The sequence below is a fragment of the Heterodontus francisci genome, chromosome 6 (assembly GCF_036365525.1).
Source record: "Heterodontus francisci isolate sHetFra1 chromosome 6, sHetFra1.hap1, whole genome shotgun sequence".
Taxonomy (NCBI): Eukaryota; Metazoa; Chordata; class Chondrichthyes; order Heterodontiformes; family Heterodontidae; genus Heterodontus; species Heterodontus francisci.
In genome coordinates this window covers 58,473,662-58,499,509 of record NC_090376.1, presented here as the reverse complement: position 1 = coordinate 58,499,509, position 25,848 = coordinate 58,473,662, and the positions used below count along the sequence as shown (strand labels likewise).

Sequence of the window (25,848 nt, the reverse complement as noted above, 5' to 3'; positions counted from 1 at the left end):
GGTTTTAACAATTTAATACATTTTCCCTAACAGGTGCACACCAAATCAAACCTTTTCCTTATTTCGATCACCTTATAGATCTTCTTGGGCAGCACTATCTCATTCATTAAAAGAATAATAGATCAGAGTTATATAGTTAACTACCACGAAACTCTGCAATTAGCCATCAACTAACACCACCATTTTCCTGAAATTAAGTTTGTTTTATGACCTATTGCAGGTTATTCTATACTGCAGTCAATTATGGAGAAAGCAGGCCAGAATGGCTGGCAAGTCAGCGCTATCTGTATTGAGAATTTCAATGATGCTAGCTACCGACGTCTTTTAGAAGACCTGGAACGAAAACAGGAAAAGAGATTTGTGGTCGATTGCGAAGTAGAGAGGCTGCACAACATTATGGAACAGGTAATGCTATTGATTTCAAATGAATATTCATAATGCTTTCCTCATCTAAATCACATTATTAAATGCTGTAGGAATGCTTATTGCAGAAAAATGTAACGTTGGAAAACTAATCACACCTTCTGTACAGCAAGTCCTTCTTGGTAATGCGTATCTTTGAGATTGCAGCAGGACTTCAACATCAAAATCAAAGCTAAAATAAGATTAGAATTGATCAATTTACTCTGAGAATACTGTGGAATTGTACAGAAGAAAGGATGTTCATATTTTGAAAAATGAAAAGGTCACTAGGTATCTACAGAAGCAGAAAGAATCGAGTTGTGACGTTATCTTTCTATCTGCTGTAGGTCCATCTGTGAATATCAATTGCCACCTCATTAAATTTAAAGTGTCTGTCGTATTTTAACCAATGTTTAAGCAGCTTCTTTTCACCAGACAATCTATGCATTGTTTTGAAAGCACTCTGCTTCCTATTAATGTGCAAGTATTGAATTTTAACCCAATTTGACAAGTTGCTGCCATGCATCAATCAGTGAGATCTCTAAAAATTGGTACAAATAAAGCCAATGGTGTTGCTGACAGCCTGACTACAACAGTGAATACATTTTATTTACAGACATATTAGACTGGGACCTGACGTGTCAAAACATTCAGGCCTTTGGTTATTATGCACAGACCTATCTTATACTGCAATGCTGCAGATAGGTGAAATGACAAAGAGAGCTCTCTGTAACAATTTAATAAAGGAGTTTCCTTTAGCAATGGAATTTACCGACTGATTACGGACTTTGAGCCAATGACAGAACTTGGGCTGAATTTTCAGGCCCTGCTGGGGGAGGCAAGAGAGGCAGATGCAGCCCAAAATTACCTCTGCTAGCCAGTGCGCCGGTTTCCTGATGCCATTCCCAGTGTTAGCCATGTTTGCCAGCACGGGAGGATGGCGGTATCACAAGTCTGCCCGATCCCTGATTAAGGCCAATTAAGGTGGTTGAGGAGATAATTAAGAGCTTGCTAATGGGATGTGTTGAGATTTTCGTGGGGACGCGTGGGCTGCATACACTGTCCGGGGCAGACCAGGTGAAGAGAAGCAGGTACACAGTGGGGAGCCAGTCATGACTGCCCCAGGGAATTACCTTGGCCCCATAAAAAGGTGAAAGGCACAGAGGGGGACTCGGCCTCGCAGGCACAGAGGGCATTGGGTTTTGCCATCATGGTTGGACTCCCCAGCTGCAGGGTATCATCGATTGCACCCATGTGGCCATCAAGACATCCAGTAACTGGCGAATGAGATTCATCAACAGGAAAGGCTTCAATGTTCAGTTGATCTGCAGCCACAATGGGCTGGATTTTAAGATCAGCGGCGAGTTCAAAAAATTGAACGCACGCCAAAGAGCTACTGCAATCTTAAGCGCAGCGGCTCATTTAGAAAGCCGGGGCGGCCCACTGCCCACCCACCCCCATCACATGGAGAGGGAGGACTATCCATTGTGTCAGCTGCCTGTGTGCACGCTCTGATGCCATTTTTAAAGGGCAGCCATCCCTGCTGGTATATTTAAATTTTTAACGAAAGATTCCCCAAAATTAAATAAATAAATTTCTTATGACCCTTTCCCACCCCCCCACAATAATAATTACAATAACTATTTGCCCTTTCTCCCCCCAAAACACTTACCTTTTACCTCTGACCATCCACCCCCCCCCAAACAAACTGCACAAATTGTATGGTTCCCACCAGCCCCTACACCCATTACATTTATTTGACCCCGTTTTCCCCCGGCACCCCCACTCCCGCACTGACAAACTCACCTCCTCCCCCATCCCCACCAGTGTAGTGCGCGTTTCCCCGGATGGGGATCTGAAGGCATGGCAGTGCTGACCGCCGTGCCAATGATCGCGCCGGGCCCTACCAGCGTCGCAGTCCATGGTGGGCCTCATCTGGAGGCACCTTCAGGTCCCCCCCCACCACGGATCACAATATCGAGGGCTTGGGCAACCATTGAGCAGGTCATCGACTTTTGAAGATCCGTTTCCAGTGCCTGCTCCAGTTGGGTGGCACCCTTCAGTACACTTCTGCAAGGGTCTGACTCATTGTGATGGTTTGCTGCACTCTGCATAACATGGCCTTCCAGAGATGCGTGGAACTTGAGGTGCCGAGACCCCGGAAGGACAAAGCTCATCAGAGAAAGAGGGAGAGCAGGAGGTGGGAGAGGAAGAGGAATTTGATGGTGAAGATGCAGAACACCAAGGTACTCCATCTGCACAGAAAAGTGGGCGGGCACAGCACAGGATGCAAATATATCGTCGGGATGCCATGAGTTGCAGGGAGCATTTGATTCAGGAGCATTCAACTGAGGCCCTCTGATGCAGGATGAATGGCATGGTATGGTATGGTATTCATTCTGAGGTGTCTGTGCTAACGCATCCATTGAAGACACAGCCTGGAACATCTAAACTCTTACCACCAGTGAAGGAAGCACAGCTGCCCAGAGGCTTTGCCATCACCATTGAGGAACCCTCAATCTCCTACATAACCTCATGTCTCTTGTCCCGCCTTCAATAAAAGGAGTCTTACATATGTGCCTTCAAATGTGATTATTTACGTACTGCTCAGAAAGGAAAATTGTGCACAGTTACAGCAAGCAGACACCCCAGTGGCACAAACAGTGTTCCGTACAACATTGTGGCCTCTGCTCACGGCAACTTCAATGCAGTGCTCCACCTGTAGCCTCGGAGGATGTGGGGGCAACATGGTCACTTGTCTCGACTTGCAGTTGTGATGCTTGTGGCAGTCGTCCTCATCACGGGGGCATCTCTAGAGGCTGCTGCATCTGAATCATTGCTGGGTCAGCCTCCATCATTTGACCCTGCTGCACAGATGCTCTCACTATCAGAGTGGCCAAGGAGACTGAGGATGATGAAGGGGTGCCATCCTTATCCTACTTGGTGACATCCTCAGCCCTTGCTGGGTGCTCTGGATGGCTGAAGTGGAGCACCAGTTGGGGAGCAACTGGCAACCCTTCCAAACATCTCTGCACCTCCAGCATCACTGGATGATTCAGGCTACACATTGTGATGTGCAGCCTGTGACGTCGTACATGTACTTCATGTGCTGCTGCATATGATTCCCCATGAGATAAGCAACTTTCTCTATGGAGGGGCTCATGTGCTCATAGCCCTAAGCAGTTGTGGCACACATGAACTGCTTGCACTCCTCCATTCTCAGCTATCATGCTAAGCCCCTACCTACCAAGAATGAGGTACATTAATTTTGTCATGAACATTGATTTTAAACTGTTACTTGAGTGAAGAAAGGACTTGTTAAACAGATCAGCCATGGCTGGAAAAGACATTTGCATATTAACAGATGGTGATTGGAAGGAGTGAAGGACCATTCCCTAACACATTCAACCCACAATGGACCTTGATCACCAGCTATTGTGTCTAAGAGGAGCATTCCAGAGACTGCTAAGGTGATACAGTCCAAGATGTGGTCAGACCAGTTAGTCACATGACTGACCTACTTGGCAATCTGGGTTTTCTGAATTGTACAAATAGTTTGAACTCAAAGACTGTTTGCTCCTGAACTGAGAAGATCTCTACCTGCTCCCATCTCTTTCTCACAAGCCTCTGAATCCACATGAACCCCAAGAGAGAAAAGTCTCCTACAGGTTTAAGAAGAAGGCCCCACGAAAAGCACGATCTACCTATAATTAAGGACTCTACAATGAGCTCGAAGAACCGTAACAAAAGCTTTTCAGATATTGCCTCAAACTTTTCAACTTTATTTTTCTTCTCTTTTCTGTCTCTATTTGCATGTGTGTATCACGTATGCATGCTAGCGTGGGCGAGTCGTGTATTCATAGGCTTTAACCGGATTAGAATTTAAGTTTAATGAATTTCAGCTTTTCTTCTTTAAATCTAAGAGAGCTTGTTTGTGCTGGTTTCTTTGCCTTATAATTGGAATGCAGTGAACAAGGATTCACCAAGGAGGAGCTAAAAACACAGTGTTTAAAATTAAACCCTGTTACGGTAAGACCAGGTGAAGGCTGAGAGGGACCCCTAGACACCCCTCTCACCTGGTTGTAACACAGCCCATGACCCTGCACTGGGAGCACATCTGCTGCTGCTAGTCTAGGTAGAGCTGAAATTTGCAGAGAGAAGGATGGAAGGCCGGCCAGGAGAGCATTGGAATCATTGAGTCTGAAGTTGACAAGAACATAGCTGAGAGTTTCAACAGTAGCTGAGCTGATGTAGGGACAGAAGCAGGCAATGTTTATGGAAGTAGGCAGTGTTTGTGATGGAGAGGCTCTGGGTTGCAAGCTCATCTTGGGTTTGAAAAGAACATTGAGGCTGGGAATAGTCAAATTTCAGCCCGGCACAATGACGAGAGAGGGAGATAGAGTGAATGGTACGGGTATGGAATTTGTGGCAGGGGCTGAAGACAATGGGCTCTTTCTTACCAATATTTAGTTCGAGGAAACTGCAGCTCATACAAGACTGGATGTTAGACATACAATCTGAGAGCACAGGAAGTGGGGAGGAGGGGAATCAAGAGGTGGTGGAAAGGTAGAGTTGGGTTTCATCAGCTTAGTTGTGGAAATGGCCCTTAGTCTGTGGATGATATCCTGAAGATGCAATGTGAAAATGAGCAAGAGGAAGGAGCTAAGGATCGATCCTTGGGGGAATCTAGATCTAACAGTGTAGATGGTAAGAAGACAATCCATTGCTGGATAGGCAACTTTGAAACCAAGTGAGGACACACCCATTGACAATGGAGTAGAGGTATTGAAGAACAATGGTGTGGTCGACTGCGCCAAAGCCTACAAAAAGATCAAACAGGATGAGGTGGCATAATACTCGAGACATAAGTAGGCTTTTATCCTGCCACTAAAGTCGGAAACCGAGGCGGTGTGCAGACAAAATGGCAAGGGGTGGTGTGCCTGATGTAGTCTGGGACGAGGATAAACAAGGACAGCCTTCCTGCCCCAGGCCAATTGATGCCCTTAAGTGGCCAATTAATGGCCTCTTCCTGCCTCATTTACAATTTTATGGAAGGTGGAGGGCCTGCTGCCGCATGGAGATGCTGCCATGTGAGACCTAGTGGCCTCCTAGCGGACTTGATGGCGGGAGAGGGGTCCCTCTTTTATGGGCAATCCATGGCCTCCAGAGGGCCCTCCCAGCAGTGATGGCCATACCCTCCTCCCAGCAAGACATCCCCCACCCTCACCAGCCACTGCCTTCACCCCATCTCTGGGGCCTTCCTCACTGGCCCCGGTGACCCCAACCCCACTTACCTGTGTCCCAGGGTCTCCTCCATCTTCAGTACTGTGGGTCTCCTGCAGTACCAGCAGTGGCCACCGCTTCGGTGCCCCTGCCAGTACTGCAGAGCTGCCGGCCCTCTGATTGGCCGAGATGGGAGCTTGTCCCTTAATTATATGCCTGTCGTGAGATTCCAACAGTGGTCCAATGGAGGGCAGAGGCAGGATCTCCCCTACCTTCCGGCCCACCGCCAGGCCGCCCATCACTGGAATAAAATCCGGCCCAATATTTCTCATCCACATGCCTAACAAGACAACCATTGTTTGCCTTGACAATGTCAATTATTCACTCCATATCTAACTATAATTATAGCCCATTGATCGCCATTCAGATATTTCCGATTGACTTTCTTTTGTGATAGTTTATTAACTCAGCTTTTGTTAGAAATCTAATCCATATATATCACCACTGTGCAAGAAATAAAACTTTCAAATTGTCGGTCTCGCTTGCAAACTGCAATAGCTGTGTGAGCATACGCAAACATGAGACATTAAACACTACAAGATGCACCATGATTACATCACCCAATTCATTTCATTATTTTTTACCAATTCGCAAACTTTTACTTTTATTTACTCTACATTTTATTTAAAAACAAGTAATCCTATTTTACCCGTTACTCTACCTGTTTTAGTGTTAATGCTGCTAACATTGATGCTGGTTGATGCACTTATAGCTATGTTGTACAACAATAAATCGTATCCGAAAACGAGTGATCCTAGTTATGTTAATGAGATTGAAAGCATTAAATGAGTGCTGATGATTAGGAATGACCTCCTACAGTATTAGGTAATGATAGCTATCAGCTCCGACTGTATGGGGCGATGATAGCCATTAGTGTTAGGTTTAAACATTTGAGCCTATTAGACTTTTGTGTAGGAGGTTGAAGATCTATATGTTGCATTTATATTACAACACTGGCACTGCAAGCGCTAATTCTGGGAGCAGCATTTCTGCTGGTACTCTGAAATCCATGTGCGACATAAACTGGGCCGATTCAGAACATTTGTGATCATCATACATTCTGGAAAGGCTTCCTTTGAAGTGGTTCTGCAATATAAAAATGACACTAGAGTAAGTGAAGCCTCATTTAACATGAGCATGGATTGCAGAACTGTGTGAATTGGATCAGCTGACCTCCATGCCTGAGTTTGTGATCCGTATTCCTGTTGAGCAAGGTCTGAAGGGCGGTTAGGGGCCTTAGAGGTAGGGGAATGTTGGAGGCCTTGGAGGGAATGTCAGGCGATGTTCGGAAGGGAGGGGGAGAAGTGCCCAATCGTGGGGGTTGCCCAGGCAGGCATATTGGATCTAACTGGTAAGTTAAGAGGCACTCACCTCTTGGATCCAGCAGTCCTCACCTGGGTTTAGTTGTCAGATTTCCTGGGGCACAGGAAACCTGGCTGTCCATAGTTAAATTTCAGATGACAAATATCAATGAGGCTCATATCCTTATAATACTTAAATAATATAAAGTGTCAACCTACCTCCTTGGAGGACGTTGGTCACCCACCTACTGTCCCGATTCTGTTAAAACCTCCCAACCAATCTCAACCCATCTGTTTTCTGAGGTTAAAATTCTCCCCAAAGTTTCTTGGGAATGGGCTATAAGAGTGGCAGGAAGGAGCGAGAGAGAGACCAACGGGGGGTTTAACAGAGTGGTGGGAAGGAGTGAGGGAGTGGACCAACCACATTCTGAGAAAAATCAATATGTGACATCACAGGAAAACAGGTATTTCAATGGTTGATTAGTATTTTTCTCTTCCAAATCTTGGGTAATATTAGTAATTGTAAGATTTTATTTACAAATAGTAGTAAAACTTACTAGATTGGCTTGGAGTATTTCCTAGTTATTACTCTTACTATTGGTAAGGTTTATTACTATTGGTGAGGTTATTAATACTATTGGTAAAATTTTAGTATTGTTAGGGTCTACTACTAATGGTCAGGCAGATTAGTATTGGCTAAGTTTCTCATTAGCAGGAGTATGGTTATTATTACTATTAGTAAAGTTTACTATTATTGGTAGTGTTATCAATAAAAGTAGTAGCAGGGTTTATTAGTAGCAGGGTTTAGTTGTAGTACCAAGGCTTATTATCTAATAGAGGAATGGCAGGGCTGCTCCAATGTCTGGAGTGCAGATTCTGTGCTATGTGGGAAATCCAGGACACCTCTCGTAGGAAATGTCGTCAGTTGAGCTCTGGGTTTCGGCATTTGAGCAGCAGCTGGTGTCACTGCGTTGCATCCATGAGGTTGAGAGTTTTTTGGATAGCATGTTTACAGATGTGGTAACCCCACAACTTAAGAGTATGCAGGGAGAGAGGTATTGGGTGACCACCAGATAGTCCAAGAAGAAACAGGCAGGTAGTGGAGGACATCCCTGAGTGCATCTCACTCTCCAATCAGTATGCAGTTCTGAATGCTGAGGAAAGTGATGGTTTATCTGGGGAGTGCAGCCAGAGCCAAGGCCTTGGCACCATGGGTGGCTCAGCTGTACAGGGAGGGTATAAGGAAGATTGGAAGAGCAATAGGTATAGGAGATTCGATAGGGAAATATAGACAGGCATTTCTGTGGCTGCAGAAGTGAATCCAGGATGGTGTGTTGTCTCCCTAGTGCCAGGGTCAAGGATATCACTGAACAGCTGCAGAGCACCCTGTCGGGGGAGGGTGAACAGCCAGTTGTCATGGTCCAAATTGGTACCAATGACATAGGACGGAAGAGGATTGTGGTCCTGCAGAAAGAGATTAGTGAGTTAGGTAAGAAATTAGCAAGCAGGACCTCAAAAGTAGTAATCTCCAGATTACTCCCAGTATCGCACGCAAGGAGTATAGAATTGGAGGATAGTTCAGATGAATGTGTAGCTGGAAAGATGGTGCAGGAGAGAAGGTTTTAGATTCCTGGGGCACTGGGACCAGTTCTGGAGAATGTGGGACCTGTCCAGGCCAGCCGGGTTGCACCTGAAATGAGCTGGGACAAATTTCCTTGCGGGGCAATTTGCTGGTGCTATTGGGGTGGGTTTAAACTAACTTGGCAGGGATGTGGGAACCAGGAGATAATACAAGAGAGGAACACCAAGGTGCACAGAGAGTTGGAAGAGACAGATAGCTCTAGAGTAGTAAATAACAAAATATTGGGGGGTGGGCTGGTGCAGAGGTGTCGGAGTGAGAGTATAAGACAGTACTAGAGAAGGGAGTAGTTCCATATTAGATGGTGTGGACTGAGAAGGACTACGAGGAATGTAAAGTCAGGATTACAATGCATGTGTGTAAACACACAAATTGTGGTGAATAGGGTTGGTGAGCTACAAGCACAAATAGCAATATAGGAATATGACGTAGTGGCCGTAATGAAAACACGGCTTAAAATGATGAAGATTGGGCGCTTAATATACAAGGATATAAAGTGTTCAGAAAAGTTAAAGAAGGAATAAAAGGGAGGTGGGGTAGCAGTCCTGATTAGGGAAGGCATTGCAGTGCTGGAAAGGGAGAATGTCCTTTGAAGGGGCAAGGACAGAATCCAATTGGTTAGAGTTGACGAGCAAAAAAGGGTATGATCACGCTACTCGGGGTATTCTATAGGCCTCCAAATAGTGAGAGAGAGATAGATGAGCAAATGTGTAGGGAAATCATAGGGATGTGCAAGAATTATAGAGTGGTGATATTGGGGGACTTTAATTAGCCAAGTGTTGATTGGGATAATTTTAGAGTAAAGGGTAAGGAGGGGGAGGAATTTCTAAAATGTGTTCAGGAGCACTTGCTTGATCAGTATGTTCTCAGCCCAACCAGAAAAGTGGCATTGCTGGATCTAATGCTGGGAAATGAGATGGCCAAGTGGACCAAGTGTCTGTGGAGAAGTACTTGGGTAAGAGTGATCATAGTATCATAAGATTTAGACCAGTAATGCAGAAAAGCAAGCAACAAAATAAGGTAGAATGGCTAGCTTGGAAGAGGGCTAATTTCAGTGCTATGAGAAGGGATCTAACTAAAGTATAATGGAACCAAAGACAGGCAGTAAGAGCTGTATTGGAACAATGGATTAGCTTGAAGAGATGCTTCAGGTACTGGCGAGGAACATTCCAACAAGCATGAAAGGTAGGGGAGCCAAGAACAGGGCTCTTTGGATGACGAGGGAGATAGAGTTGATGATGAAACAAAAAAAGTGTATGATGCATGTCAGGTGAACTCATCAAGTGAGAACCAGGCCATATACAATAAGTTGAGAGGGGAGGTGAAGAGGAAAATAAGACTGGTGAAGAGAGAATATGGAAATAGAATGGCAGTCAACATAAAATGGAACCCAAAGATCTTCTACAGGCATGTAAATAGTAAGCGGGTATTAAGAGGAGGAGCAGGGCCTATTAGGGACAGAGAGGGTAATATATGCTTAGAGGCACATGGCAAGGCTAATATACTTAAGAAGTACTTTGTATCAGTGTTCACTTAGGACATCGAGACTGACAAATTATCAGTAGAAGCAGAGAGAGTAGAGGCAATGGATAAGGATAAAAATTGGGAGGGGGGTGGGGGGAGGTACTAAAAAGGCCGGCTATGCTTAGGGTAGATAAGTCACCAGGTCCGGATGGCTTGCATCCCAGTTCATGAAAGGAAGTGGGGATGGAGATAGCAGAAGGGTGTGCCATAATCTTTCAGTCTTCCCTGGATCCGGTGGAGGTGCCAGAGGATTGGAGAGTGGCAAATGTGAAACCTTTATTCAAGAAAGGGTGTAAGGACAGTCCTAGTGACTTTAGGCCAGTTAGGTTATCAGTGGTGGGTAAGGTTTTAGAAACTGTAGTCAGGGAAAATATCAACAGACACTTAGAGAGGTTTGAGTTAATTAAGGATAGCCAGCATGAATTTATAAAAGGTAGATCATGCTTGACTAATGTAATTGAATTTTTGACAAAGTATCTGAGAAAGTTGATGAAGGGAATGCAGTGGATGTTGTTTATATAGATTTTAAGAAAGCATTTGATAAGGATGGTTAAGAAAATTGAAACTCATGGAATAGGAGAGTCAGTGTCCAATTGGATAAAACAAAATTGGCTTTGGGCAGAAAGGAGCAAGTTGTAGTAAATGTTGCTTTTCAGACTGGAGGATGATAGACACTGGTGTTCCCAAGGGTTCGTACTGGGACACTGTTTGTTTTCTTTGACATATATAAATGATTTGAATCTTGGAATACAGAGTAGAATCTCAAAATTTGCTCATGACACCAAACTTGGAGGTGCAGCAAACACTGAGGATGATATGAACCACCTGCAACAGGACATAGATAAGCTAGCAGAATGAACAGAGAGGTGGCAGATGGAATTTAATACTGACAAGTGTAAGGTGATGCATTTTGGCAGAAGGAATAGGGAGAGGCAATATATGCTTAATCATAAGATCATAAGAAGTAGGAGCAGGAGTAGGCCGTCCGGCCCCTCGAGCCTGCTCCGCCATTCAATAAGATCATGGCTGATCTTTTCGTGGACTCAGATCCACTTACCCGCGCTCCCACAGTATCCCTTAATTCCTTTATTGTTCAAAAAGATATCTACCTTAGCTTTAAAGACGTTTACTGAAGAAGCGTCAACTACTTCACTGGGCAAGGAATTCCATAGATTAACAACCCTCTGGGTGAAGAAGTTCCTTCTTAATTCAGTCCTAAATCTGCTCCCTCTAATCTTGAGGCTATGCCCTCTTGTCCTAGCTGGCGCAATTCTAAAGAATGTGCAGGAACAGAAGGACCTGGGGTGCATGTGCATAGATCTTTGAAGGTGGCAGGACATATTGAGAGAGTGGTTAGTAAAGCATATGGGATCTTGGGCTTTATAAATAGAGGCATTGAGTACAAAAGCAGGGAAGTTATGCTTTATAAAACTCTGGTTATGCCCCAACTGAAGTATTGCATCAAGTTCTGGTCATCACACTTCAGGAAGAATGTGAGGGTCCTTGAGAGAGTACAGGGGAAATTTACCAGAATGGTTCCAGAGATGGAGGATTATAGTTACAAGCATAGTTTGGAAAGCTGGGTTTGCTCTCCTTGGAACAAAGATTGAGGAGCGTTTTAACAGAACTGTACAAGATTATGACAGGCTTAGATAAGTTTGACAAGGGAACGCTGTTCCCATTAACAAATGGTACAAGGACTAGGGGACACAGATTGAAAGTTTTGGGCAAAAATGCAGGTAGAACATGAGGAAACACTTTTTTACGCAGCGGGTGTCAATGACCTGGAACTCGCTGCCCACTAAAGTTTTTTTATTCGTTCATTTGTGCAATGTGGGTGTCGCTAGCTATGCCACCATTTATTGCCCATCCCTAATTGCCCTTGAGAAGGTGGTGGTGAACTGCCTTCTTGAACCACTGCAATCCATCTGCTGCAGGTACGCCAACAGTGCTGTTAGGAAGGGAGTTCCAGGATTTTGACCCAGTGACAGTGACGGAACAATGATATAGTTCCAAGTCAGGATGGTGTGTGGCTTGAAGGGGAACTTGCAGGTGATTGTGTTCCCATGCATCTGCTGTCCTTGTCCTTCTAGGTGGTAGAGGTTGCAGGGTTGGAAGGTGATTTCAAAGGAGCCTTGGCGAGTTGCTGCAGTGCATCTTGTAGATGGTACACACTGCTGCCACTGTGCATTGGTGGTTAGGGGAGTGAATGTTGAAGGTGGTGGATGCTATGCCAATGAAGCGGGTAGTGGAAGCAGAGATGATCAATGACTTCAAGAGGAAATTGGATGGTCACCTGAGAGAAATAGGTTTGCAGGACTACAGGAATCAAGTCTGAGAGCGAGACTGACAGCATAGCTATGTGGAGAGCCGGCACGGACTTGATGGGCTGTATGGCCTCCTTCTGTGCTGTATGAGACTCTATCCTTTGCCAGTCCAGGCTGCTGCAGCTCTTCATTCCACACCCTGCATCCACCCTCCGCCCCCCCAAACTCAATGGATGGATTCTAGGGGACAAGGGATATCCTTTGAAGAGATGGCTACTCACCCCTCTACAACAGCCTGAGACAGAGGCAAAGTGGCGATGCAACCAAAGCCATCCAATCACTAGGACAACCATTGATCAGGCCATCAGGATTATGAAGATGCAGTTCCGATGCCTGGACCAATCGGATGGCACGTTTCAGTACACTCCTGCAAGGGTCTCACTCATTGTGGTGGTCTGCTGTGCTCTCCATAACATGGCCCTCCAGGGAGGTGTGGACCTTGAAAAGGGTGAGGCCCTGGAAATGACACAGCTCATTGGATGAAGAGGAGGAGGAGAAGGAAGGTGCAGAACACAGACGTGCCCCGGCTGCACACGGAGGTTGCTGGGCTCGAGGGTCTCGACAGGCTTCTGTGAATGTCGGGGATTAACTGTTTCAGGCATATTTCAACTGAGCTCCTCTGACTCAAGAGGACTGGCATGGTCTGGAACTCACACTGAGCTGTCTGTGCTAACACTTGATTGAAGGCGCAGCCTGGAACACGTAAATTCTTACTGTCAATGAAGGATGCACAGTTGTCCAGAGCTTTCTTTCATCATCATTGACATACCCTTGCTCCTCTTCACCACTTTGTCTCTTTTCTTGTTCGACTATTAATGAAAGGAGTCTCATGTCTGGCTTCAAGTGTCAATATTTACTTTATGCTCATAAAGGAAAACGGTGCACAGTTACAGCGAGAAGACACGCTAGTGACACAATCAGTGCTCTACCCGACACAGCAACCTCCGCTCTCTGCCACTTCGATGTAGTGCTCCCCTTGTGGCCTTGGAGGAGGTGGAGGTAGCCTGCTTGCTTGTCTCTGCCTGTGGCTGAGATGCATGTAGCAGTTGTTCTCATTGTGGAGGTGCCCATAGGGACATCTCCATAAGCTTCTGTACCTGAATCATTGCAGGAGTAGTCTCCATCTCTGATGTTCTGCATCTTCCTTTTCCATCTCCTCTTCCACATCCTGCACCTCCTCTTCCTCCGATGAGCTGTGTCATTTCCAGGGCCTCACCCTTTTCAAGGTCCACACATCTCTTGCTGCACAGATGTTCCCTCTGTCAGAGGGACCAAGGAGGCAAAGATGATAATGATGGCGCCCCATGAGGGTTGGCACCCTCACCCGCCTCGGTCACATCCTCAGTCCTTGGCTGGTGCTCCAGGTGGCTGAAGGGGAGCACCTGTTGGGCAACAACTGTAATCCCCTCCAGACATCACTGCGCCACTGACAGGTCCAGGCTACATGCCCAATGTCCTTACCTCATGCCATTTTGTCCGCGGCGGGCACCGTGACGTCACTCTGCGGCCAGTAATTAGCCACCAAACCCTTCTTCAGGCCCCTTACCCTTCTCAAGGCCCATTAAGGGGGTGCCCCCATGAAACTCGGAGCCAATGACTGCTCCCCCCAGGGGCAGGTTCATGACCTGGAAACAGTCCCAACTTCTGTTTCCTGCACCCAAGGGAAAATCCTGCCCTATGTCTCTGAAAATCTGTACAGACAACGGAAAGAAAGTTGACTATTCACATTTGTCAATAGAAAGTGTATGGGACTCATTCAGAAAAAGCAACTTAAATATGAGGTAAGCAAGGGAAAAATTTCTAATGTTAGTGTAGACTACAGAAATACCAGTGCAGAATCCATCAAGAAAATATTTTGTGCCAAGATAAACTGGATTTTGGATGCTTCTAAGCAAATTGCTAAATGGTTTAAAAAAAAATGAGACACCAAGTAAATCAGCTCTTAGTCTTTTGGAGCAATTCCAAACATAAAGCTTGCCAGTGAGATAGGAAATTCTGCTGAATGAAAACATTTTCTGTTTATTGTGAATTCATTAAAGCTGAATGAGCATCTGCCCATCATGGGATGCATCTTACTTCTGTGTATTCCAGGACCGTATTGCACAACCAGGCATGCCGTCCAATTGTGTGCAACTAATAGCTTGTTTGCCACTGCGGCGGTTAAAGGAATTAAACTGAGATGCACAAAAAAGATGATATCATTCAAAGGATTAGACTGTATTGCCAAAATTGATAAGAGGCTTCCTCTCACTGGATTCATTGTCCCTTTTGAGAACAGATATCCTGAAAATTGGACACAGATGTGTGCTCATGTGCCGGTCAGCACTGACTAGATCCCTCCTGTTGAGAACTTTATTTCTAATTTTAACTAAGCCCAGTATATGGTTTTGCTCTAATACAAAAGTAAAATACTGTGGATGCTGGAAATCTGAAATGAAAACAGGAAACGCCAGAAATACTCAACAGGTCTGACGATATCTGTGGAGTGAGAAACAGAGTTAACGTTTCAGGCCAATAACCTTTCATTAGAATGGTTCAGATGAAACGTTAACCCTGTTTCTCTCTCCAAAGCTGCTGCCTAACCTGCATTTTCTGTTTTTATTTCATGGTTTTACTTTGCTTGACGTTAGGGTAGATTTTGACTTTGTGTGATAGTGTAGAGCGGGTTATAGAAAATCGGCAGTCCATTTTATATATCTCCCAATTTTTATGTCTACTGACTTTAATTTCCATTGGAAAAGAAAATCGGGCATGGTACAAAACGGGTTTCCGATTGACTAGGAACCCATTTTGTACTATTAACGTAGAACAATTTCACCCACAATAATCCTCCTTTAGGCAAAGTAAATTACACCATAAAGCAGAAACAAGTTAAGTAATAATTGACTCTGATCATGACTTACAGCTATGAACATACTTTCAGTCAAATTGATATTTACTCAACAAGGCAGTGGCTACAACAAGATTTACAGCTGGCTCAGTTAATGGTTAATATCTTCAGTTCTTTCAGTAAGTTTTCCTATTTTGATATCTCTTTCACCTATGTTCCTTCCACTTTTACATTTGATTTATATCTTCTGGTGGCCCCATCAAACTTTTTCTATTAGGCTTTTGCCTCCTGATTCTATGGTTAAGTCATTAGGCTTCTGGTCTTGCAGAGGTTCTCCTGGTTTCCTGCGTAACTATGGCAGAATTTCAGGGCCTCTGTCTTTTACTATATTTCCTCACTTTGTTATTCAGGTTGAAGAAAGATTACAGGAAGAGAAGACTTTGGAAGCCCTCCCAATTCTTTTACACTTTCCCACTACTAATGCTCACTGACCAATTTCCTTCAGTTGGCAGGGCCGGTGATACCCAGGATTTGTTGTGATCTGTTTCACTCACTCACTTGTATCATTCTACAAGTAAGGAAAGACTATCAGGCCAATCAAGTCTGCTGCATCTAGTCAGTAGTGACCCTAGCAACATTGCTCGAATTTTCAACTGTCACAGGGGCATAAAGTGGCCACTATCCAATCAGACGCCTGTAATACAATCTGCATGTTTTCCCTTTCCATTCTTCTCAGTATCCTGTTAGTCATGGCTCAGTAGTAGAATTCTCCTCTGAGCTAGAATGTTGTGGGTTCAAGTCCTAGTCCAGAGACTTGTGAACAAAATTTAGGTTGACACTTCAGAGGTGCTGCCTTTCGGATGAGACATTAAACTGAGGCTCCATCCACCCTTGCAGCTGGAATGGGTTATAAGTAAGGCAAAATGTGTGGATGAAAGTCCTGCCCTGCTGCACTTCTGACACGGAATGGGGCTTCCGGAATATCGATACCAATCATCAGTCATGTACCGTGCTGTTGGCTCACTGGTTTAAATATTGTATCACACAATTGCTGGGTTGGTATTATCCTCGATAACGCATTCTGATTATCCAGTCCACATCATTTCACCTTCTCATGTGATTTTCTCAAGTTCAATCATTACAAAAATTCAAAATAGCTTTTTCCTCCTAATCATTTTTAAATTGTACATTTCTCCTTTACAAGCTGGAACAAAACAGTTGATTCCTGTTGAATTAGGCTGCACTACCCATCTTCCTTCATATCTATTCATTTGTGAAAAAAAATTATCTGTGTCCAGAGCGTCAAAATTTACCAAAAGGATTATTTTTGTACTTGTATGATGACTATATTAACCTGTGCAACTCCTAATGAAACAATTATTGTCTTATTAGTGAAATATTATCACAGATAATTCAGCTTTCCTTTTTTGAACTCTAATTTTCCCTAGCGGGTATGTTTCACATGCATCAGAAGATAACCAGAGAACAACAGCTGAGCCTAACCAATCTATACTGCAGTATCTTCCTCTGTATTTCTCTTTCCCTTCCCCCCACAAGCCAGGTGCATAAACTGGCAGTGGAATATTCATGGATGCATTGGCAAAGAGTGGGATCAATATAACTTTAAAATAATAGCAGAATATAATTAACAAAGCCATCAACGTTGCAGAATAGTAGGAGTGATATTTATAATCAGCAAGAGTGACACAGATTACAAATCCATTGAAACATATGGAGCTGTGCTTGTTTTCAAAATGGCATATGTCAAAATTAGTCAGCTTTTTAAATATAATGAGAGGTGAATAACACTTGGAAGGTCTGCAATTAATCCGACTGATATGGCACTAATGGGATACAAAGCAGATCCTATTCTCATTGTCTTAATAAAATTGTGTGTTCCATTCTATAAAGAGTAGAAGCAAAAGGGAAAGGTTGTGCCTCAGAAACTTTACTGGAACTAACAGTATATAAAATATATAAGAATAAAATAAACATTCCTTAGAGATATGACTGTAGGCCAGAAATGTGCCAGTTAACAGTCTAGGAGAAGGCCACTCATTTAGAGGAGCAATAGAGGTCCTTCCCCCAAGGCCTGATAGGGGGAACAAGGGCCTCATTGGGTTGAAGACAGGAATAACATTTTTAATAATTCCCCAAGGAAAACCAGAGTCTGTGGCCTGAGGTAAGCAATCTCCTCTGGAGTTGGTTACCTCAGTTTGTTAATATATTTTGGGCCCTTCAGAAATATCAGTATGGGACCCATGCCGCTCCTGGTGGGTGGAAGAGCTGTTGTGTTAAACTCCGGAAAGCTGGTTATGGAAGGATAATGCTGGACCCTATCTTTATTGTACAGAATAAAAGGATTACAAACATGTCGCTCCTCACTCAAACCCTCCAGCAGTCTCTAAGTGTCTGCTTATAAGTGCTCAAGTAAGACCCCGATTAACACCCTCCACCTGCATATAATCAAACAATTGATGCACAATTAACAGGTTAACACGCATGAGAGGCATGAACTGGGTGTAATTCCTGGGTAGCCTAGGAACACTCCAAGGCATGGAAGAGTTGCCTGTACCTCCCAACCTGGATTATGATATCAGACATTGGCAGAAAGCCAACAGAACAGAGTTCCGCCCCAAATTCTGTCCCCCCACCCCAACCCCACAGTTGAAATACCAAAATTCCAACCTCCTACAATCCTGCAGTTTTGGGGCCTAAGTTCCATTTCTAATAACTATCTTATTAAAATAAAGCTTTATAGTTCACCATAAATTTACAATAACAGTTAATAATAGGTACATTGCACTGTTTCTTCATATCGATAAATAATGTAATGAAAATTTCTTTGTCTTTCTTCTTGCTCAGATTGTAAGTGTCGGGAAACATGTCAGAGGCTACCACTATGTCCTAGCCAACTTGGTGAGCACTGAATTATTATCTAACTATTCAGTAGCAACATCTAGTTACATTTTCAAGGTTCAATTTGCTAAAGTTTGGTTTAGGATTTCGCACTTTTGTGGTTTGGACAGTGGATCACAGTCCATTTGTTACTAGGGTGAATGGAGGGAGGATTCTGTCAAGTTAATGGCATGAATAATTGTGAAATTTAATGTGAATAAGTGTGAGGTCATACATGTTGGGAGATAAAATAAGGAAAGAGAGGAATAAAAACAAAAAATGCTGGAAATACTCAGCAGGTCTGGCAGCATCTGTGGAGAGAGAAGCAGAGTTAACGTTTCAGGTCAGTGACCCTACATCAGAACTGGCTGAGCAAGAAATGTAATAGGTTTTAAGCAAGTTAAGCGGGGATGGGGCAAGAAATAACAAAAGATGTGTTGACAGAACAAGGTCACAGAATAACTGACCAGAACATCATGGAGCACAGGTAAACAGTACGTTAATCATGTGGTGAAAGTACTAACTAAGGCGTTAGTATAGAGAGGGTGTTAATTGACAGAAAACTGAACAGCCTGGCCCCAAGCACAAACATGAAAAAAACAGTGGGTAGGCACAGTAGAAACAAACTAAAACCAAATAAACACATAAAAAAGAAAAAAGAAAAAAGAACTAAAAAGAAAAAGGGGGGCCCATCATGCTCTGAAATTATTGAACTCAACGTTCAGTCCGGCAGGCTGTAGTATGCCTGATCGGTAAATGAGATGCTGTTCGTCAAGCTTGCGTTGATGTTCACTGGAACACTGCAGCAATCCCAGGACAGAGATGTGAGCATGACAGCAGGGGGCAATTGTTGAAATGGCCCGCAACCAGAAGCTCGGGGTCATGCTTTCAGACTGAGCGGAGGTGTTCCGCAAAGCGGTCACCCAGTCTGCATTTGGTCTCCCCCAATGTAGAGGAGACCACATTGTGAGCAGCAAGTACAGTATACTAAATTGAAAGAAGTACAAGTAAATCGCTGCTTCACCTGAAAGGAGTGTTTGGGGCCTTGGATAGTGAGGAGAGTGGAGGTAAATGGGCAGCTATTACACCTCCTGCGATTGCAGGGGAAGGTGCCGTAGGAAGGGGACAAGGTGGTGGGGGTAATGGAGGAATGGACCAGGGTGTCGTGGAGGGAATGATCCCTTCGGAATGCTGACAGGGGAGGGGAGGAGAAGATGCATTTGGTCGTGGCATCACGCTGGAGGTGGTGGAGGATGATTCTTTGGATGTGGAGACTGGTGAGGTGGAAAGTGAGGACAAGGGGAACTATGTCGCGGTTCTGGGAGGGAGGGAAAGGGGTGAGGGTAGGGTTGCGGGAAATGGGCCAAACACGGTTGAGGGCCCTATTCAATCACAGGGTGGGGGGGTGGGGGGAATCCTCGGTTGAGGAAAAAAGAAGACGTATCAGAAGTGCTGTCACGGAAGGTTGCATCATCAGAGCAGATGCATCGGAGTTGGAGAAACTGGGAGCATGGAATGGAGTCCTTACAGGAAGCAAGGTGTGAAGAAGTGCAGTCGAGGTAGCTGGGAATCTGTGTGCTTATATTGAATACTAGTAGACAGCCTATCCCCAGAGATGGAGACAGAGAAGTCGAGGAAGGGAAAGGAAGTGTCGGAGATGGACCATGTACAGGTGAGAGAAGGGTGGAAATTGGAAGCAAAGTCGATAAAGTTTTCCAGTTCCGTGCGGGTCCAGGAAGCGGCACCAATACAGTCATCAATGTACCAGAAAAAGAGTTGGAGGAGGGAGCGTGAGTAGGATTGGAACAAGGAATGTTCGACATATCCCACAAAAAGACAGGCATAACTCGGACCCATGTAGGTACCCATAGCAATACCTTTTACTTGAAGGAAGTGAGTGGACTAGAAGGAGAAGTTGTTCAATGTGAAAACAAGTTCAGCCAGGCGGAGGAGGGTGGTGGTGGATGGGGATCGGTTGGGCCTCTGTTCAAGGAAGAAGCGGAGAGCCATCAAACCATCCTGATGGGGGATGGAGGTGTAGAGAGATTGGACGTCCATAGTTAAGAGGAGGCAGTTGGGTCCAGGAAACTGGAAATTGTCAAAATGACGTAGGGCATCAGAAGAGTATGTAGGTGGGAAGAGGCTGGACCGGGGCTAAAAGATAGTCAAGATAGGAAGAAATAAGTTCCGTGGGGCAGGAACAGGCTGAAACAATGGGTCTGCCGGGACAGTCCTGTTTGTGGATTTTAGGAAGGAGATTGAAGCAGGCTGTCCGGGGTTGTGGTACTAGGAGGTTGGAAGCTGTAGAGGGAAGATCTTCAGAGGAGATGAGGTCAGTGACAGTCCTGTGGATAGTCACTTGATGCTCGGTGGTGGGATCATGGTCCAGGGGGAAGAAGGAAGAAGTGTCTGAGAGTTGGCGCTGAGCCTCCGCAAGGTAGACGTCGGTATGCCAGACAACAACAGCACCACTCTTGTCTGCAGGTTCGATGACAATGTTGGGGTTAGACCTACGAGAACGGAGTGCGGCAAGTTCAGAGGGGGACGGATTAGAGTGAGTGAGAGGGGCAGAGAAATTGAGGCAGCCAATGTCTCACCGGCAGGAAAGAGAGGAAAATGAAAAACACAGAGGGGGTTGATGAACCAAGAGACGTAAAGGTTCAAATACAAAATTCCCTTAAAATGTGAGTGCAGCTAGATAAAACCATAAAAATCCAACAGCTTTTTGGATTTTTAAATGGGGGCATAGGGGACAAAAATAACGAAGTAACAATAAATTTGTACAAAACATTGGTTAGGCCACATTTACAATGTTCGGTGTAGTTTTGGGTGCCCCACTTTAATTTCCTTTTTTAAAGTCAAAGAACATGCCATTCACCATGATGATGCCAGGATGGGAAATTATAATCATGAGAAGCAACTTTAGATACTCAGACTTGGAGCAGAGAAAGCAAAGATGAGATTTAGCAGAGTTTTTTAAAATTATGAAAGGCTCTGAAAGAGTTATTAAGGAAATAATGTTTCCTCTTGTTGGGAAGTCGGTGATGAGGGTTTATCAATTTAAAATTGTCACTAAGAGTGATGAGAGAGATTAGCAGCAGTTTCATTGCACAGAGGATATAGGAGCACGGAGTATGTTGCCACAGAAAGTGGTTGCACCTTCTAAGGGCACATTTGTTAAATACTTAAAGAGGAAACTTCAGGATTATGGAGCGAGTAGGATTATAGAGGGATACGGTGCCCGGAAGTGCAGAAGATTTTAGTTAAGGCAGGCATCAAGATCAGCGCAGGCTTGGAGGGCCGAATGGCCTGTTCCTGTGCTGTACTGTTCTTTGTTCTTTGTTCTAGTACAGGGCACTGGGATTAGTTTTGGATTACTCTAGCAAAGAGCCAGCACAGACACAATGGGCCAAGTGGCCCTCTATGCTGAAACATGTATGGTTCTATTATTTGATTTATATGTTTGAATTAAATATTTTTCTGATTGCTCAGTGGGTTTATGCAGTGATTATGTGAGCCATATAGACCAATGAGACATTTACTTTGTGCTGATTTAGCTGATTTCAGCCAGGGCAGTAGTAGGGTGCCTATAGTTGCCCTAAAGGAGGGGAAAATGCTCCAGAGTTCCCATTCCCAATTGCTATCTGGCAAACCCCTGCTGTAAGTGTGCATGTGGGCTGATGACAAGATTGGACCAAAAGGTTGTGACAGCTGTTTTAGTAGCAAAACTGAAACCATTTGTAAGTTCCTGCATGTGTTGTGGAAAAGAACCAACATTGCAGGTCTTCAAAATAGTTGAGAAATTCAGCACAACAGCTAATACAGAGACTGGTCTGAATGGAGCTTCTGACCTGAATTTTATTATTCTAGCATGACCTAGTGAATGATGGAAACATTTTATTGAAATATTCATAGACTATTGGTGTTCTATTCAATCAATGGAATTGACGAGGAGAAATGAATAAGACCATAACTGCGTGGTAACTCCTAATGTGGTTGCAGGGATTCAAGGATATACCGCTGGATAGATTTATGCATGGAGGAGCGAATGTAACAGGATTCCAAATAGTGGATTACAGCAGACCCGTTGTCACTAAATTTATGCAGCGCTGGAAGAAGCTGGATCAGAGAGAGTTTCCTGGAACAGATATTGCTCAATTGAAGGTACAGTTATGACATCTTAAAAGGACAGCAGTGCGTGTACACATTTTTAATCCTGGAAATATCCGTGGATTAACATTTAACATATTGCCCTTGCAGGTGTTATCCTATTTATTTTAAATGGATTAACGACTACATTAAAACTGAGAACAGAGGAATGTCATAGACATACATTAAATATTTGTCCACTATTATTGGCAACAGTAATTTCTAGGCAGTAATGATTTTTTAAATTGTTCAGACTTTTGATTTGCACCTACTTCTGTTGAAAAAAGGTCAAAATAGATGAAAGGTATAAAATATAGCAACTGCTCCCTATACTATCAACAGCCTGTGAAACCTATTGCATTGCAGAGAATTAGAAAGAAGTTTTTTTCTTAATGAGACAATTTGACGTCAAAACAGGACAGGACATAAAAATGGGCACAGGGATCGCATGCAAAATTCCTCCATGCCCATTGCCTCCTGCTAATTTAAATGATTGTAGCACGCAGCGTATGCTAAGCGCGGCTGTTGAGTGGGTACACACCTGAGCATGAGATGCAAAACTGTAAGAGGCCAGAGTTAGTTAAGGCGAGCCTGCACTAATTAAAGCCAGCCTGCACCCCTTAAAAGGGAGGTTCATTGTGGCTGGAGCAGGTGCTCAAAATCATTCTGCAAATGATCCTGACTTGGGAAAGACAGAAGAATTGTGCAATTTGGCAGAGAGCCAGCTCCAAGAATTTTCAAAGCTGCACAGGAGGCCTTGGTGCAGGAGGTGGAGAGAAAGAGAGATGTCATCTATTCAAAGGTGGCCAGGAAGCCCTCCAGCCAAACTTTGCAAAGCCAGTGGCACCAGATGGCTGTGGTTGTCAATGCCAGGAGTCTAGTCCCAAGGACCTGGATACACTGCCACAAGAGTGGTCAAGGTCAGTGAATGCATCTTCAAATGCCATATCCTTACAAAGTCACCACTAGTCTGACACTGCTCAATGCACCACACCCCCATCACTCACCTTCCAAAAATCTCTATCAATTACAACTCCTATCTAACATTCATAACTTCACATCACCTGCACACACTTAGCACTGTTGCAAGCCTCACATCCGCATTTCACAGACTACACACACTACCAGCTATTAATCCATGTCAGCCACATCACCCATCACACTCATTGACACAGTTCCGTCTGAATTGCAGGACAAGGTGGCCCACAACTGGTGGCAGCAGGAGCTAACTGGAGAGGGACAGGCAAAGTTGCTTGTCCTTACCCCGATGCAAAAGACTGTAATTGCTAACACTGGAGTGGTCATGATTGATGGGTGGCCAGTGGTGGGGCTGAGATCATTGAAGATGACGGTATCCTCATACCCAATCCTTCTCACATCCCACTTCCCCCTCATCCCACGATCTCTTCTGATTTACAAGCTGCAGATAGTGTAAGCATGTGCCTCTTGCTTCCCCGCCCCCCGCAATACCCACCAGCTTAGCCCCTCACCACAACCCTACCCTTCTGCCTTTCTGCTTTAAGATACACAAGAACTGCAAGCTGATCAGGCAGTGGTGGAAGAGCAAGAGTTGGAAAAGTAGGAAGACAGTGTCACTCATTCTCACCCGCAGTCACCCGTTCAGCTATTGACATTGCACATAGTTTAGAGAATAGCTTCAAGGTGGGATCTGTACACAGTGAGATACCAGGCATGAGCGGCCTGCAGACAGGGCAGGGAACAAGGGTAACACAGGTGCCACCTCACCAAAGGGTTCAACTCTTCTGCTGCAGATATCTCAGATAAGGACGTCAATGGGGCAGCCTATAGACTAAGGCTGATGGGTATGCACAATGAAATACTTGTTGCATTGGCAGGCCTGCCAGAAAGCCTACGGTCAATGTCAAGGAGCATGGAGGAGTCCGGCACCAATTTGGTACAGGGCTTTGTGCAAAGCCTGCAGACAACCCTTTCCAGCATGGAAGTGGTGGCCAACTCCATTAGAATACTTGCAGACCCAATTGTGAGGCAGCATCTTATTGCTGATGTTTCAGCGTCCATTGCAGCAGAAGCTACCCAACATCCGGGTGCTATCTGGAACCTCTGACTGAAGTCATGCAAACTCAGCTTGCTGCCATGGAAGCTCAAGCTGCTCCCAGGCAAGTTCAGCTTGCTGTCACGCAGCCATCATAGTTGCAAACACCAGTGTTCAATGGGTCATGTAGGGTCTCTCAGGTGTCTAGAAATCTGTTTGCTTACATATTACTAGGATTGCCGTGCCTCTGCCCAGGGAAGTGGCAGTGACTCAATGGAGCACAAACTTGCTGTTCTCTTCAGAATGACAGCATTCATCCTGCCACCACTGCCTCTCCACCAGTGCCCTTACTGTTGCCTGTCATCCAGCCAGCCCAATCTGCTTCTACCTATGCTGAGATGGTTCAATCCAATGTCAGGCCTTTTGGGGCAAGAGGTGCTTGAGGTCATCCTGCAAGGCCATCTGCAGTCTTCCAAACTGAAAGTTAGCAAGTCTTCCAACACCCATGGTACAGCCACAGACATAACACTACATAGGAGCACTAGGACAAGCAAAGGTACACGGAGGACAGGTATTAAGGAATGCAGTTGACATTTATATGCAATATAACATGGTTTGAATTATAAATTTTGTTTGGAATATTTATTTGTGATGGAATTTATTTGTACTTATGTTCTGGCCAAGCAGACACTTTGATGGTCAGTTACAGAGGAAAGCTAAGGTCCAGAACTGTTGGTGAATGGGGAATTGGAGTTGTGTCTACTGGAACCCCAGTGGGATGAGTTGATCATGGACAGCCCAGTCAAAGAAAGGGGCTGCATTGGTTGCTTCCTCCTTTCCTCCTCCTCTTCCTCCTCATCTGGTCACCATGTAGCTGGGGGCAAGGGCTGTCCCCTCATAACATGCACTTTGCTGAGTACTGCAGGGCTCCTGCTGTGTGGTCAGGGCAGTGGAAGCAGTGTTTAAGCCCCCCAGTGATTTGCTCTATCACATTTTGTGTAGCAACATGGCTTTCCTTATATGCATGCTGCCCACATATGCATGGGGTTGCACACCAGAATAATGAAACATGTTATTAAAGGACAGCCCTTATCACTCCGTATTCATGCAGTTATTTGCTGAGGTGGCTCAAGTGCAGATGGCACAGTGGATTGCCACATAATGAAGGCATCATGACTGCTGCCAGGATAACCAGCATTGACCTGCATGATATGCTGGGTATGGTCACACACCAGCTGGGCATTGAGGGACTGGAATAGCTTCCAGTTGTGGTACATCTCAGAGTTGACATGCAGCACACAAAGCAACATGCGTGCAGTCAATGGCACCCTGCACCATGGGGAAGTTGACAATCCTCGCGAAGCAATTGGCAAATTCTCTGGCAACTGAGAATGAAACGTATTCAACTTTCTTTGCATGCAGAATCTCAGTGACCTTCCTTGTGCAACACTGGATAGAAAACTGCGAGATGTTGAAAAATA

At 44.7% G+C, this 25,848-nt stretch overlaps 1 protein-coding gene across 3 annotated transcripts in view; it reads left to right on the top strand.

Annotated features, from left to right (window-relative positions):
* Nucleotides 1-25,848, top strand: part of LOC137370971 (glutamate receptor 4) — a 271,296-nt gene that overhangs the window by 84,631 nt on the left and 160,817 nt on the right. For all 3 annotated transcript variants that reach the window (XM_068032865.1, XM_068032864.1, XM_068032863.1), the window contains exons 4-6: nucleotides 221-405; nucleotides 18,172-18,225; nucleotides 22,207-22,368. In XM_068032865.1, the coding sequence (XP_067888966.1) occupies nucleotides 221-405; nucleotides 18,172-18,225; nucleotides 22,207-22,368 (401 nt within the window). The remainder of the gene's footprint in view (nucleotides 1-220; nucleotides 406-18,171; nucleotides 18,226-22,206; nucleotides 22,369-25,848) is intronic.